This window comes from Cyprinodon tularosa, unplaced genomic scaffold (assembly GCF_016077235.1).
Source record: "Cyprinodon tularosa strain WSP-4 unplaced genomic scaffold, ASM1607723v1 ctg134, whole genome shotgun sequence".
Classification (NCBI taxonomy): Eukaryota; Metazoa; Chordata; class Actinopteri; order Cyprinodontiformes; family Cyprinodontidae; genus Cyprinodon; species Cyprinodon tularosa.
Window position 1 is genome coordinate 1095581 of NW_024038158.1, and position 15163 is coordinate 1110743.

A 15163-nucleotide genomic window follows, 5' to 3' on the forward strand; every position below is an offset into this window, starting at 1 on the left:
TGATGAGGCTCCTTCTAGTCTCGTCTGAAATAAAAAAAAAAAAACTGGACACAATGCTTGATTTAAAATACTCAATTTATTGCAGATTCCATTCATAGTCATTGAAGCATCAGTTATTGCATTGATTGTGGTGACTAAAAGTTTCAGTGTGGTATTTTGAAAACCACAAAATATATCAAAATATACATTTCCCCTCCTTTGTGTTCAGTAAAATGCTTCAATCCCAGTAAAAAGAACTTAAACCCCCCCATCCTGCTGGATAGCTATGGCAGATTTAATTCTTGGTGTTAAAATTGAATTGTGCTTTTGTAGAGAGCGGCAATTAAATCATGAGGAGAGCTTCCCAGGAACAAAGCACTTAAGCAAATGGAGTGAATGTTACCCAGTCAGAACAAGCTCTTTTTGTCTGTGTGCATTTTTGCATACAGAAGTTAAAAATTAGAGGATTTCTTTGAAAGGTGGAGCTGAGAAATGATTCTTGTATTCTCTAATTTAATAATGCATTAACACCTTTGGAGAAAACTGTGTTGAATTGTTAATAAAATATGATGTTTCTGAATAATGGGGGCTCTTAGGCCACTAATGTCTTTTCGTTCATCTGTTGTTTAAAGGAATGGAGGCTGGACACCCTGGTCGTCGTGGGGACAGTGCAGCACAACCTGTGGTACAGGCTTTGAGATGCGCCAGCGTACCTGTAACAACCCCTCACCCCGACATGGCGGGAGAGTGTGCGTGGGGCCCAGCAGGGATGAACGGTAAAAATAATTACATTTAAATAAAGCCTTGCACTAATCCCCTTAAAAAATTAAAGTTCATTATTTAAGCGTAAAAGAAAAATAATTACGAGATTGTTAGACAATGCTTAATCGCTGGAAGGTGCTTTAACCCTACTGAAAAATATTACAACCTTCTGTGTACTTTGCTCTTAATAGAAACTTTAATGTGTGGACCTTACAAAGCTAAGCTCACATTTAGAACTGCGTTTTATTTCACTTGTGAGGCCAAAAGAAATTCCCAGTTAATGGGCCATTAAGATTAAATCGTACTAAACTAAATTATCTAAATTACCCGAGTTACCCAGTTATACATTTTGCAAATAAGCTTTAATTTCATTTACATTTTATGGATATTAGATTTGTACCAGTTAATCTGAATTATCTCAAAGAAATATTACTTTTGTTTTATCAAAATATGTGTTTTTCTGAATATTACCACACAGCAAATGGTGCTGTCATTCTAAAAAAAAAAAAAAGACAAAATGATGAGAAATATTATTCTTATTATTATGATTATTTGAGTTAGAGCTTCTTATTATCAGAGGTGGGTAGAATACCCCAAAAATTTTTACTATAATCGTATTTTGATTTAAGTAACAGCAAAAAACTATTTGGTAAAAAGGCTATTAAAATACCTAGCAACTCATCATAACATTTGATATATAAAAATATGTAAGAATGACAGACCAACATGTAAAGTGAATTTGAAATGATAATGATAGAATGATTAAAACAAACAAATAATGTAAGAATAAAAAAAAAATACAACTAGTCGAGGCAGAAGAAACACTTCTCCAAACTTATAAAAGCACTACCTCCAGTGAAGGGACGTAATCCTTGTTGGATATTGGCCTGATTAGAATACAATAAAAAGTATTTTATATTATAAGCGTTAACTGTCTTAGATCAGAGCATTGTTTTTAATAAAATTTATTTTAAATTTAATAAAATAATTTTTAAAAATTCCTATCAGTCTACTGTCCATAAAAACGAGCCACTAGTGCCGTAAAAACGTAAAAAATAAAATAAAAAATAAAGATATATTATAATATACATTAGTATAAGTAAAAAGTATGGTACAGTAAAAATTACTTATGTAAATTTAAAGGAATAGTACACCCAAAACATGATTAGCCTTCATTTTCTACTCACCTCCATGCTGAACAACACTCTGGAGTACTTTTTTGATATCTCAAATGCATCTGGAGATCTGGGAGGCTTCTTGCTGTCTGCTGACATTCAAATAATGGAGGTCCATGGCGCCCGAGACAGAAAGGTCCATAAAAGTCCACAAAAACGTGTCAATATTCCTCCATACTGCTCGTCCAATGTAATCCAAGTGTCCTGAGTGGGTAGCATCCAGAATTTACTCGAAACGAAGTCATTTAGAATGTTTTTAGAGCATAAACAGTAGTGTATAGGATTTCCTAATAGCGCCCCCATGCGCGCTCACGATTCTACGGAAGCCGGCAGACCAAACCGGAAGGAAGTGCGCATTCAGCGTCTGGTCTGCCGATAATGCAAGCGTAGAAGAAGAAATGTGCTGTTTACCTGTGCAAAGAAAGAAACAACGAAAGAAAAATGTCTGAGGACTTCAGTGTTGAGGAAGAGCATGAGTTCTTTGCCGAGCTGAATGCGCTGGTTTGGTCTGCCGGCTTCCGTAGAATCGTGAGCGCGCATGGGGGCGCTATTAGGAAATCCTATACACTACTGTTTAGGCTCTAAAACGTTCTAAATGACTTCGTTTCGAGTAAATTCTGGATGCTACCCACTCAGGACACTTGGATTACATTGGACGAGCAGTATGGAGGAATATTGACAAGTTTTTGTGGACTTTTGTGGACCTTTCTGTCTCGGGCGCCATAGACCTCCATTATTTGAATGTCAGCAGACAGCAAGAAGCCTCCCAGATCTCCAGATGCATTTGAGATATCAAAAAAGTACTCCAGAGTGTTGTTCAGCATGGAGGTGAGTAGAAAATGAAGGCTAATCATGTTTTGGGTGTACTATTCCTTTAACTCCTTCTGTTGGCTCCATTCTTAAATACTTTCTCGTTTTTACTCAATGAAGTCTATAAAGAAATCACAAAAATACAATGAAATGTAAGAATATATAAAATAAAAGTAATTTAAGAGAATAAACAACAGAAAAAAAAGGAGAAAGGAGACACAAAGGGAAACAGCCGTCATCAAACTGAATATATTTGCTTCACCCATAAACATTTTGCTAAGACTAACAGATGGCTCTACAGTATATACTGTTTACATGGATACATTATAGTATTACCCATAATCCTCCTCCCTCCTACTTCAAATCCATTAGATTTGTGCACTTTACAGCTAGTACAGCTTTTAAAACAAGTTAAGTGTTTGTCCCTATTTCATCCAAAAAGGGTTTTAGGGTTTTGTTTATCCCAAAAATGTTAGCAGGAGTTTATATTTCATAGAAACAAACTGTTGAGCTTTTATTTTGACTGTTAAAGAATAATGAGGGCTGAAAGTTATTTATATTAATCTTTGAGGTAGGTTACCGGGTAGTTAAACATCTAACCATCAGTTGGTCTCACATTACCAGCAGATTATTCTAGCAGTCAGGTTTGAAACCGAATCTAATTTTCTGTGACATCTTCTTACAGTGCATTGTGTATTTTAGCTCCACCACTGTTTCTTCAATAGGTTCTGCAATGAGGGCGTATCGTGTCCTCAGCCTATTTTTTGGACTCCATGGGGCTCTTGGACTAAGTGCAGTACAGAGTGCGGTGGAGGTGTCCATTCCAGGGTCAGGTCCTGTGAGAACGGCAACACCTGTCCCGGATGTGCACTGGTAGAGTAAACATTAACACACAAAAACACACTCTGACCAATAAAATCAGCTGGTGGATATAAGAAAATACCATCTTCTGTGAAACATGATTTTTTTTTTCTATGTTAAACATCAGTTCAGTTGTCTTTAACAGAGCAGATTATATGAAATCATCCGAGATCAAATGAATTAGAAGTGACCACAGTAGATTTTTAACCTAAAAACATTGGACACCAGCATTTAGAGAATGTGGTAACAGTAATGTCAGTCACAACAACACATGATGGACAAGATCAATGCAGCACACAGTGTGCTTCCTATACACACTGGTTCCAAAGAGTCTTCTAGATAACAAATCCTGATGTTTTGGCCCTAGAGAGAGGTATTTGGTCTCTTGACAGCTAACAAGTCGCTAATGAATTTTAGCTCATCTCCATTTCTTATAAAACTATGGTTTTCCATTCATAATCCATTGTTGCATAATAACTATTAAACAATCTTTTCAATCTTATCTCTTGATCAATTATTTTAACCACTGCTACTCGTGTTATTTTGCTGCTACTAATGCTTTTTTTATGATTATGATTGGCCAATCACAATTAATGTAACCGCCTTATCACATATCATATTCACTCCTGATCAAAATCTTAAGACCAGTCAAAAAATTGCAAGAATTTGCATTTTGCACTATTGGATCTAATGAAGGTTCTAATTAGAGCTTCACAATTTTAAAAGAAGAAATCAGCATAAATCAGCATTTTCAGCTGATCAAAAGTTTAAGACCATAGCTCAAAAAAACCTGAAAACCCCCCAAAACAGAAATCAAAGTGTCAAAAAAAGGACTCAGTAATGAGTGGCTCCACCATTCTTGTTGATGACTTCAAACAATCGTTTAGGCATGCTTGATGCCAGTGTTTCCAGGAGGCTAGTGGGAACGTTGCTCCAAGTGTTCAAGATGGCTTCACGAAGGGCATCCACTGTCTGGAACTGATGTCCATTTTTGTAAACTTCCCTTGCCATAAATCCCCAAATGTTCTCAATTGGGTTTAGATTCAGGGAACATGCAGGATGGTCCAAAAGAGTGATGCTATTCTCTTGGAAGAACTCCTTTGTCAGGCGGGCATTGTGAACTGCAGCATTGTCCTGTTGAAAAACCCAATCATTACCACACAGATGAGGGCCCTCAGTCATGAGGGATTCCTGCTGCAACATCTCCACATAGCCAGCTGCTGTTTGATGCCCCTGCACAACCTGAATCTCCATTGTTCCATTGAAGGAAAACGCACCCCAAATCATGATGGCGCTCCCACCACTGTGCCGTGTAGAAAACATCTCAGGTGGGATCTCCTTATCATGCCAGTAATGTTTGAAGCCATCAGGACCATCAAGGTTAAAATTTTTCTCATCAGAGAAGACAACTTTCTTCCACCTTTCAATGTCCCATGTTTGGTGCACCCTTGCAAAGTCCAAATGGGCAATTTTGTGGCGTTGAAGAAGACGTGGCCTTTGAAGACATTTTTTGTTTCTCAAGCCCTTCTCTCTCAGATGCCGTCCGATGGTTATTGGGCTGCAGTCAGCACCAGTAATGGCCTTAATTTGGGTAGAGGATCGTCCTGTGTCTTGACCGACAGCCAATCGGATCCTGTGGCTCAGAGCTGGTGAAATTTTTTTGGGTCTACTACTTGACTTTTTTGTTCCATAACCCTCAGGATCATTTAAGAAAATGCAAAATGACTGTCTTACTGCGTCCAACCTCAGCAGCGATCGCACGTTATGAGAGGCCTTGCTTATGCAGCTCAACAATCCTACCATGTTCAAAGTCAGTGAGCTTTTTTGCTTTTGACAATCAGGAGGTCTTGACAGTGGAAAGACTTGACAGAAAATAACATGGAATTGAGATTTTTGCACAGCTTTTGGCTTTTAACCCCTAGAACCCTACGGACCCACCGGTGGGTCTAGCTGCTACGTGACCTCGTAATTTTACCAAACCCCCAGTATTGATGTAAAAAACATATTTGGCACAGTTTGGTGACATTTTTGGATAAATGTGCCAAAATGGCCCCTCCGCCTAAGAAATTTCTCACTAATATCATTCTAAAATAAATATGATTCATCTGATTGAGTCCAAATTTGGTATATTTTTAAACATTTACTGTAGATTTGAAAGTCTGTACTACTTTTTTGTGCTATAAAAAATATTTTGGTAGTGTTTTACAATGTTTATTTCAAAGAAAATTTTGGCGAGGTTCAAAAAATGCAAAATATTTTGTATTTTGTCCCTAATATTTCAGGCAGGGTCAAAGCTACAATGGTGCTGACACCAGAAAACCATTCTATGACATCTTACCTTTACAGAGGTACCAAAAGTTTCTTCTTAAATCTAATAGCTGGGAGGCTATAAGTGATTTACTTTTGTGTGTTTTTGTCAGGCAGAAATTTATTTATACCCCCTGAGGGTGTAAGAGGTTAAAGACTATGGTCTTAAAAATAATGTTTGGGTGTAAATGCTGTTTTCAGAAAATTCCCTGCTCAAAAGTTCTTGTCTCTTGCACTGATTTTTTCCTTTAACATTGTGAAGCTCTACTTTGAACCTTCTTAAGATCCAATAGTGCAAAATGCAAATTCTTGCAATTTTTTGACTGGTCTTAGGATTTTGATCAGGAGTGTATCTTTTTTATATAGTAGAATATTTAATTGAGAAATGAAAATAAATTGCAATGGTTAGCTTGATAAAAAAAAAAAGCATGTCTAATACCTGCTTAAAGTTTGTTATTCTTACTGGAAACAAAGAGCTTCAGCTTCATCTGGATGAATAACAACACCTCTGGTGGGATGTCATCTACACAGCTGGTCTCAAATTAGAGGAAACTGACACTCTGTTTCGGTATAAATGCTTGAACCAGCTGTTCTATACGATGGTAGAAGATCGTTCAGGCTAAGGCTGGTGCAGCAAACATCAAAGCTTTCTAGCCACAATGTAAACGCAACAATGCAATTTGTTAAGAGCACATAAATAGGTATGTCGAGGTCTAGATTAACAGAAATTAATATAAAAATCAAACAAGAATATGTACATTTTAAATAGGAAAAAAAAGCATTTTCTTCCCTTTGGGGCTATGAAAATAAAGGTCTGTGTTGAAGGTCTTCAGTCCTGCTCCTACCTTAGAAAGACACATCTAATTCAATATGGTTGTAATACCTCCTGAGCAGCCTTTGAAGACCTCATTTATTTGGAGGCAGGGAGAAACCTGCAGAACAGTGGCTCCAGGATTTAATTTCTAATTTCACATCTATTTCCTTTAGGAGTACAAGGCTTGTAACCTGGAGGCCTGTCCAGAGGTAAAGAGGAACACTCCTTGGACCCCCTGGATGCCTGTCAATGTGACCCAAGGTGGAGCTCGTCAGGAGCAAAGGATGCGCTACATGTGCAGGGCCCACTTGGCCGATCCTCACGAGCTGCAAATCGGACGGAGGAAAGTAGAGACGCGCTACTGTCCGAATGATGGAACGGTGGTCTGTGAGACGGATAGTAAGTAAAGTAGGGAGAGATAAATGGGAGCTGAAAATAAGAACTCACAACACACAACATATACAGATACGATCGCTCAACTTTTATCATACGTTAACAGCAGCTCACTAATGGATCACAGTGATAGCAGTTTTTAAGTCATAAAAAATGTCACAAATTTTATATATTTGAATCTTTCTGTGTTTAACATTTGAAGCAGTTTTGAAGGAGCTTGCATGAATACATCTGTCCTCATATTGGATTTTATTTCAATGCAGCTGCAATCGATGATGCGTCTCCTGGCTTTCTCCAGCTCATTGACATTTCCATAACTCTTTTCCCCAAACTCTTGATAACATCAGTGTCATGAATTAATATCTTTTCCACTGAGGGAATTTTGATGCCTAAGTTTTGGGGTATTTTTTATATGCTTTTCTGAGTTTTGTTGCCAGTTTGTAATCTCCAGTTTTGAAACACCTCAAGCTGCCAAATTATAAAGTTTTCAACATTCACATGTTTTGTCAGTGTTATCGCTGAAATTAAAGATAACACATTTATAAAGTTTAGCTTTTGTACTGTTGTTAGCATTGCCCGCTAGTCGTTGGTTTGGCTAGCGGTGCTAAAACAGCAAATTTTTGGCTTTACCTTTGCAAATGATTTTAGTCATTTTTGGTTTCCTGTTTGCATTTCATTGTACTTGTACACTATGTCGGTTGTATCGGTGTTCGGCGGACAGGCAGGAGATTAGAACCCAGCAGAAGAATGTAGGCAGGATAATCCAGAGGGCGAAGCCAAATCCAATTTTGGTTACATGCTCAGTTGTCAGAGCCAGGTTGTCAGAGATCCAGTGACATACCGAAGGAGTCGGGTCACAGTTTTAGTTACGGTACACAAACAGGCAGAGATTGGGCAGGAGTCAGAAGACATGTCAGGTAAACAGATGGGAACGGAGGCTCAGAGGTTGAGAGGCAGAACAGGTCAGGATCAGGTTATCAGAATATAGGAATGCTAGAATAAGTCTGACCAATGGCTTGAAATAATCTGGGACTGATGACTGGTCTGAAGGCTGGTTATATATAGACTAATGCAGGTGGATCAGATAGGTCGCTTATGAGAAACGGGCGGAGATAAAGAGGTGTGTGAAATGAGTAATCAGACCAAACATCAGTGCCAAGATCATAACAAATTTAGTTTGCTTTAGAAATAAGTACATTTTGTAGCATAATTACATTATTTAATGAGGATCTTGCGACATTTCTGATTGTACATGTGCAAATGAGCTAATTATTCTACTGACAGAGGTAAGGTAATGTCATCTGAAACAACTTTGGTGCAGTGTGTATTCCATGTTTACTCACTGGTACCCAACCAACCGTATAAGGGTTCCAAGAGTTCACAATGGGACACATTATTTGCTGTTTTAAGCTACTGCCTGCAAACATGGGGGAGAGAGAAGCAAGAGAAACGGAACAGAAAAGGTCCAAAGCCCCACCATCCAAAATAGTATCATTTTCTGTTGTCATCTTGAATTTAACTACGATACATCCTGGTCTGTCTGAAACACAACATTTCAAAACCCAGCATGTTTTGCAACAGACACAAAATTAGAGTTAAAGGGATAAAATGGAACAACACCCCTGTTATCTTCTGAAGGCTTCTGCTTGTTTCTTAATATCCATCCGTAGCTTCAATGAAAGTGGATGGAAAAAATAGTTTCCTTTTATATAGCTTCATCTCTGTGCTTGCTGACCTAACTGATCCTGAGAGTACCACAGTTTAAATCTTTTTTCAGTATCAGAATCTACCCAGAGGATGCATTTAATCACATCACCTGGTTGCACTTATGGTATGTTGTGTGTTGATTGTAAGGATTTTATAGTTTCTGACCAGCATGTCGCGCCTCAGGATCTATAAGATGGAAATATGCATACTCAAGGTATTGCCCATACCAGCAGATCTATATTATTCGAAAAAATAAAATAAAATGAATAAAATGTCAATGAACATATTCAAAAAGCTATTTGTGCCAAATTGGTGCACACCAAAGATCTTTTTACTTCTAAGACTGCTCACAAAGTAATATCTACTAAAAGAGCCCCCCTATAGCAAAAGGCATCTCTCTACACTGGTATTTATATCCTACATTTAAATGAGGTTCTGTCCATGCTTTTAGGGGAAAGTCTGCCTATATTTATGTAAATTACTGCCAGAGCAAATTACTTCGGATTCTAAAATACCAGAATGTTTTGCATCTGCATGTATTTGGGGCATCTGTGTTATGAATGCTTAGAAAAAAAGAAAAATCTACATCTACATGCACGATTTTACAAGAAAAGTTAATAGACTGCAACATTTTCCTACATGGTCAAAAGAGCTCCATGGTCTTTCATTTCAAATAACGCTGTTTGTTGTTCTTGTTTTCTTTCATTAAGATTCCAAACAAGCCCTTTAATCAGATCATGGTCAGTAGTGAAGATTAATTTTTATAGAGTACAGGAAATAGAGGTCGAATTAGTAATAAACCTGTAAGTGGCTTCGAGCAGCTGTCATTCAGAGAGCAGAAGTCAACCTTAAAAGCCCTAATTTAAAGGCCGAAGGAGTTTGATAGATCACTGTGCTTCAGAAAAATACCGTAATCTTGGAAGAGAAGAGTGCTTTGTTTACATCTTTGTGTAAATAGCATTAGGACTGTTGACCTGGCAGAAACATGCTGTATCATCGACTCTGCTGAGTATCAGAATAAAAAAAGCTGCTAAATGCATCCAGGGCTTTTTGAGTAAAAAAAAAAAAAAAAAAAAAACTTTAGAATTATAAAAGAAGACAATATTATTGAAAATCTAATTTGATATAGATCAAAGAAAACTAAGCAAACCTGTTAGTAATTAAAAAGTAGTCGCTGACTCACATAGATAGAAACAAATCAATGCTTGGTTCGAACAATGATTTCTTTTTTCTTACTTGATAAAAAAAAAGAGAATAGTGAATAATGGCAATTTGCCAATTATTTAGCTTACTTTTATTTCAATTCATTTTTTGCAATCCTCTACTTATTTTCAGAAGTACTTAATAGATTTTCTTTCTTAAAAAAGCGTATTTCAGTTTTTTTTGCAGTCAAATTATCTATACTAGTTGTGCAGCCCTTTGTTAGCTGCTTGCTTGGTTTGAAAGCAATTCCTGATGAACATTTCAAACTTCTTGTTCTGCTCAGAAGATGGGAAAAAGTGTGCAGGTGGTTGTTGTTCTTTGTTGTTGTTGTTTTTTTTTTTTTATGAACACAAAGAGCACCCTGATATTGGTAATGGTAACTTGGATATTTCATGCTGGTATTGTTCAAAGCAGGACAGGTAAACACTGAAATAACACTGAAATAAAAAAACCTTAAAATAACCTTAAAAACATTTTATGAAAATGAAAAACAGAGTTGAGAACTGGTCAATTCAATTCAGTTTATTTCTATAGCGCCAATTCTCAACTGATGTCATCTAAAGGCACATTAAAATTCAATCAGATCTTACAGTCATAATGATTCAAAGCTTTCTATCTAAGGAAAACAAGTTGATTTCATCGACTCATTAACTCGAATGCAATCTCTCACACTAAGCATGCTTGTAGCGACAGTGGAGAGGGAAAAACTCCCTTTTAACAGAAGGAAACCTCCACCATAACCAGGCTCAGTGTGAGTGGCCATCTGGCCGACTGGGGTTCAAGGAGACAGAAGCAGAGATACAGAAGCAGAGATACTGGCTGTGTGCTCCGAGCCAGCTTCCATGTCAGAGGATGAAGAGAGCACATTCAGCCAGTCACAGTCAGAGAAACAGGACTACACTGAAAAAAACAGGCCGATCTCAAACATATGTAAACAAAGATTTTGATGGAAGCAGCACAGCTGACATTTCTCTCCAGGATGGGGTCTAAGCATAGTTCCCTAAAAAACATTTAAACCCTTTGAGCTTTTTGACATTTTGTCCTTTTACATCCATAAGCTTGATTTTCTTATTGGAATTTTAATTAAATATTCAAATCCTTTTTTTAGATATAAAATCACCTGAGGGACCCCTCAGTCCGAATCTAGGGTGAATTTAGCAAAAATCTTCATTATCAATGCTGACTGGAGAAGCATGCCTGTGGTGAAACATGGTAGGGGCGGCATCATGCTGTGTACATGTGTTTCTTTATCAGGCACATTCACAGTGATGTACAGCTGCAGCCAAAATTAAATGTATAATAATAATTTAATTGTAATAATCCATTTTGGTATCCTCTGACCATAGCACCATTTGCATTTGTTCTTTTTTTTTTTTTCTTACTTTTTTAGTTGTTTTGGATTAAACTGTTCTGTGAAATATTTAAAGCTTGAGCTGCTATTTTATGATATAACCCAGCTTTAAACTAAAATTGTTGTTGTAAATTCTCCATTCCCCCCACACAGATCAATACTAACTGCTGGAATATTACAGTGAAAGACAAGCATGCCCGGGTTATCATCCAGCAGAGCCGTGACACACCCAAAAGTCCTCCCATTAGGAGTGTTAGCTCCCCTACATGCTGTTAGTGAAGGGTTCACAGTCTGCTACTAAACATACCCATTGACACATAGAGAGTCACACAGCAGCAGCAGTCTGATGCTTGCCATCTCCGACATTGATTACCTGTCTTCCCCTGTCAGCCTCCTGTGGGTCGGCTGCATCGACTTTTAACAAACTGATGAAACACCGACACCAGGGAACTGTGGGATGCATTTAGACAGTGAAATATGCCTTTTGGCCACGTCGTGTTCAATTTGCATGCTTCCTGTTGCTTTTCAAGTAGTTTAAGTCCTGAATAAAACAAATGTGGTTAAAGTATTTAATCCATCCCGGATTATTTTCCTGTGCCATCTTTAGGCCTTGTGGAAGAGCTGTTGAAAGCCCCAGTGGTAAAAATGGCCGGGATGAGCTGGTCATCGTGGGAGAGCTGGTCAAGCTGCTCTCAGAGCTGTGCCAAAGGTTACCGCACCCGTCGGCGAACCTGTTCCGGACCAGAGGGGAAGAGCGCCCCAGTGGCGTGCCGAGGCTCTCCTGTGGAATACCAAGACTGTAACGTACAGGCATGTCCGGGTGAGTGAGAGCGACACCAACCTCATTCAGAAAATGCAAACAATCTAAAAGAAGGATTTTCTTTAGGGTTAAATAAAACTTAATTACTAAACTAAATGGCCCCATTTAAATCCTGCCGCTTGTTCTTGGTTTAAATCGTGGCAGATAAGCCTCCAGTGCCTAGTTTCGGTTTCTTCTGAAATCTATTATCATCTACTTTTACTCAAATTCAAGAATGAATGATGTTTCTATGGCATGCCATTAAGTTGTCCATCAGCTCCCTGTGCTCAGTTATTCAAGTATTGAGCTGTACTGCTAGTCTGAGATGTTTAAAAAAAAAAAAAAAAAAGTTAGAGTAAAGTACCCTGAGGTGCTCCGGATGAGCTGATCCCCTGGTTAGCCACTTGACCAATCAGTCTCTCAAACTGTTGCCTGTTTGTCCGGTAGTCTTTCAATCAGGCGTCTGTTAATTCCTAAACATGAGTCTTCTGAAGTTTCTGGCGAAGCAGATCAGGTTAAATCCTAGTAAATGTACTGGAGGAAATCAAAGAACACTTTCCTCATGGTGTTGTCTGCCTTGTCTAAATCACAGTGCATTTGTTAAAGCTGGTGTATGATAGCATAAAAATCTGCAGGGCAACCTTATTAAAGCTAATCATAAATATTTTACTTGTTAGTTTCTCTTCATAACGACAATATAACTAGAATTAAAAAGTTGATCATATGAAAGAAGTAAGCAGATGTAAGGTCTTCTATTGGCATTGTGTTAAATGTTTCCAGCACAATATTGGGTCTTAAAGTAAGGGAAGCAGAAAGAAGGAGCTATAGAGACTGAGTGCTAGGGGGTCAAAGATATTCGTTGAATACCGCTGAGTGGACTATTCCCTTCATTAGCTAATGGTTACCAGCAGCTGCAGCACTGCAGGAGGACTTCTTGAACAAATGAAGTTATCTATTTCAAACTGCTCATCAAAGCAGCATAATCAGTTGACCTGAAATACATCTGATGACAGATTGGAGCTCTGACAGGTTATTCTTATTATTCTTTAAAACACACAGATAACAGGAGTTGACCTAGATGAAGGTCTCCCCTTAAGAAAAGGAGATTTACGTCAATAACTGGTATCTTATGAAACAAGAATTTGTGTTTAGCCACTTCAATCTGTTTGGAATGTGAGTCGTTGTTGTTCAAAGTAAATCTTTTGTGGTTAGATTTTTGACATGACCTCAGGAAGCCTGGATTAGGTAGCCTGTGATGAATCATTTTGCCAGTACTGTCACGTTTCCTCGTGACCCCAGAGGACATGCAGGTGAGGAGGACCAGGCCAGTGACAGAAGAGAGAATGAGTGCGAAATAGTAATTGATGATGAAATTAGAGCGAGAGATGGAGGCAGTGGAGATGGGTGAAAAGATTAAAATAAAATGTCAGGGTCTCCACCTATGCTTTGGAAGCAGCCATCTGTGTGTCCACTCAGTGTGGCAGTAAGTAGCCAGAGTTACGTCTTTAATTATTAAAGTTCTGAATGAAAAGCAGTTCTCAAAGTGGTTTATAGAATTGAACCTTGGGGCATTTTTAGGAGCGTAATATTCAGTCATAATCAAGATGTTTCACTCAAAAAGGAAACATCAAACCCTTGTTTGAGAATATGTGTCAAAGACATTGTTCTTTCTTGTCAGAAAAGAAAAATAAACTCAGGCTAAGGAAATATAAGATAAACCGTGCTTCAAAAATTACACAAAAGGAAAATCTAGTAGTATATTTGATGCTATATTGCTGATTTCTGCAGTTTTGACAAATAATTTAATACGTGTGAGTTAATTAAAATATGTTACACGTAAGTTATGAGTTATACTTGTTACTGCCTGCAAAGAGAAAAAATAGCTAAAACCTTACCGTAAAATTATGATTTACAATTAACTTAGCGCCAGCGTTTTATCTTTTTAAGAAAGAAAAAATTTACAACACTTACTTAATTTATTAATAACTATTGAGTAGTTTTAAATTTAATGACTCAACTTAGCAAAAATAAAAAGCTATTTTTTGAAGTTGTTAATTAAAGTTGGGTTTTTTTGTTCGGCCTTTTCTGGTCGATTATTTAACAATAAACTATAACAAGATAATATTATCAAAACCTAATTGAGCTATGTGATTTGATAACCATTAAAAGGTTAGATAGTTAATGTGCAAAACATGAAAAAAATGTAAACCTTGTCTGTGTACTCATACCTTTACAAACACTTTTATGTAGAAGTAACTAAACCATGCCAAGGAGGAATGATATGAAGGTTTGTGTTTGAGTTTAGTGGCAACATTGCACTGAAAGTGGGTTTTTCCGCCACAGAGCAGCAAACAGATCCACCTCTAGATTAGAAGTAGCAATATTTCAACATAATAGTAACAGTAAAGTCCAGCCAAAATGGCCTCTGGAAAAGCAAGCTTTCAGGGTTATAAAAACATAAAAACCCTGGAGAGAAACTTTAAATTTTGGAAAATGGAAATCCAGCTTGATAACACAGGTTATGACAAGCTTTAAATGATGAGCAAGCATGAAGCAACAGTAGAGAGGAAAAACTCCCCACTGTGAAGAAACCTCTGGCATAACCAGGCTGAACATGGCGGCCTTCTGCTGGACCAGTTGAAATGAGACAGATAGAGATAAGAACGCAGCAAGCGTCTGGGACTCTGATGAAGCTTTAGCTAGGATGGTAGTGGAGGAGCTGTAGGTGGGTTGAAATGGAGTCATCTGACTTGAAGTCAGACATAGCACATCCACCGCCTGAACTTTGGGTAGCAGACGGAGTTGTGGATTGGAGACTTTTTAAGATGAACTCTGGATGCTGATTGGGCTTTTGTTCAAAGCTCATTAGCTTGGGTCGGAGGTGGATGAAGGTGAGTAATCAGTTTATTCAGTTGATCTTCCTCCTAGGCTTCATTCCGTTACCAAGGACAAAAAATTTAGTTTTCCATGATTGAAAGCATACATTTCCATTTTGATAAGAA

At 37.8% G+C, this 15163-nt stretch overlaps 1 protein-coding gene across 2 annotated transcripts in view; it reads left to right on the forward strand.

Moving 5' to 3' along the window:
* Positions 1 to 15163, forward strand: part of sema5ba (sema domain, seven thrombospondin repeats (type 1 and type 1-like), transmembrane domain (TM) and short cytoplasmic domain, (semaphorin) 5Ba) — a 304696-nt gene that overhangs the window by 268824 nt on the left and 20709 nt on the right. For both annotated transcript variants that reach the window (XM_038277743.1, XM_038277742.1), the window contains exons 15-18: positions 612 to 755; positions 3452 to 3599; positions 6882 to 7107; positions 11970 to 12182. In XM_038277743.1, the coding sequence (XP_038133671.1) occupies positions 612 to 755; positions 3452 to 3599; positions 6882 to 7107; positions 11970 to 12182 (731 nt within the window). The remainder of the gene's footprint in view (positions 1 to 611; positions 756 to 3451; positions 3600 to 6881; positions 7108 to 11969; positions 12183 to 15163) is intronic.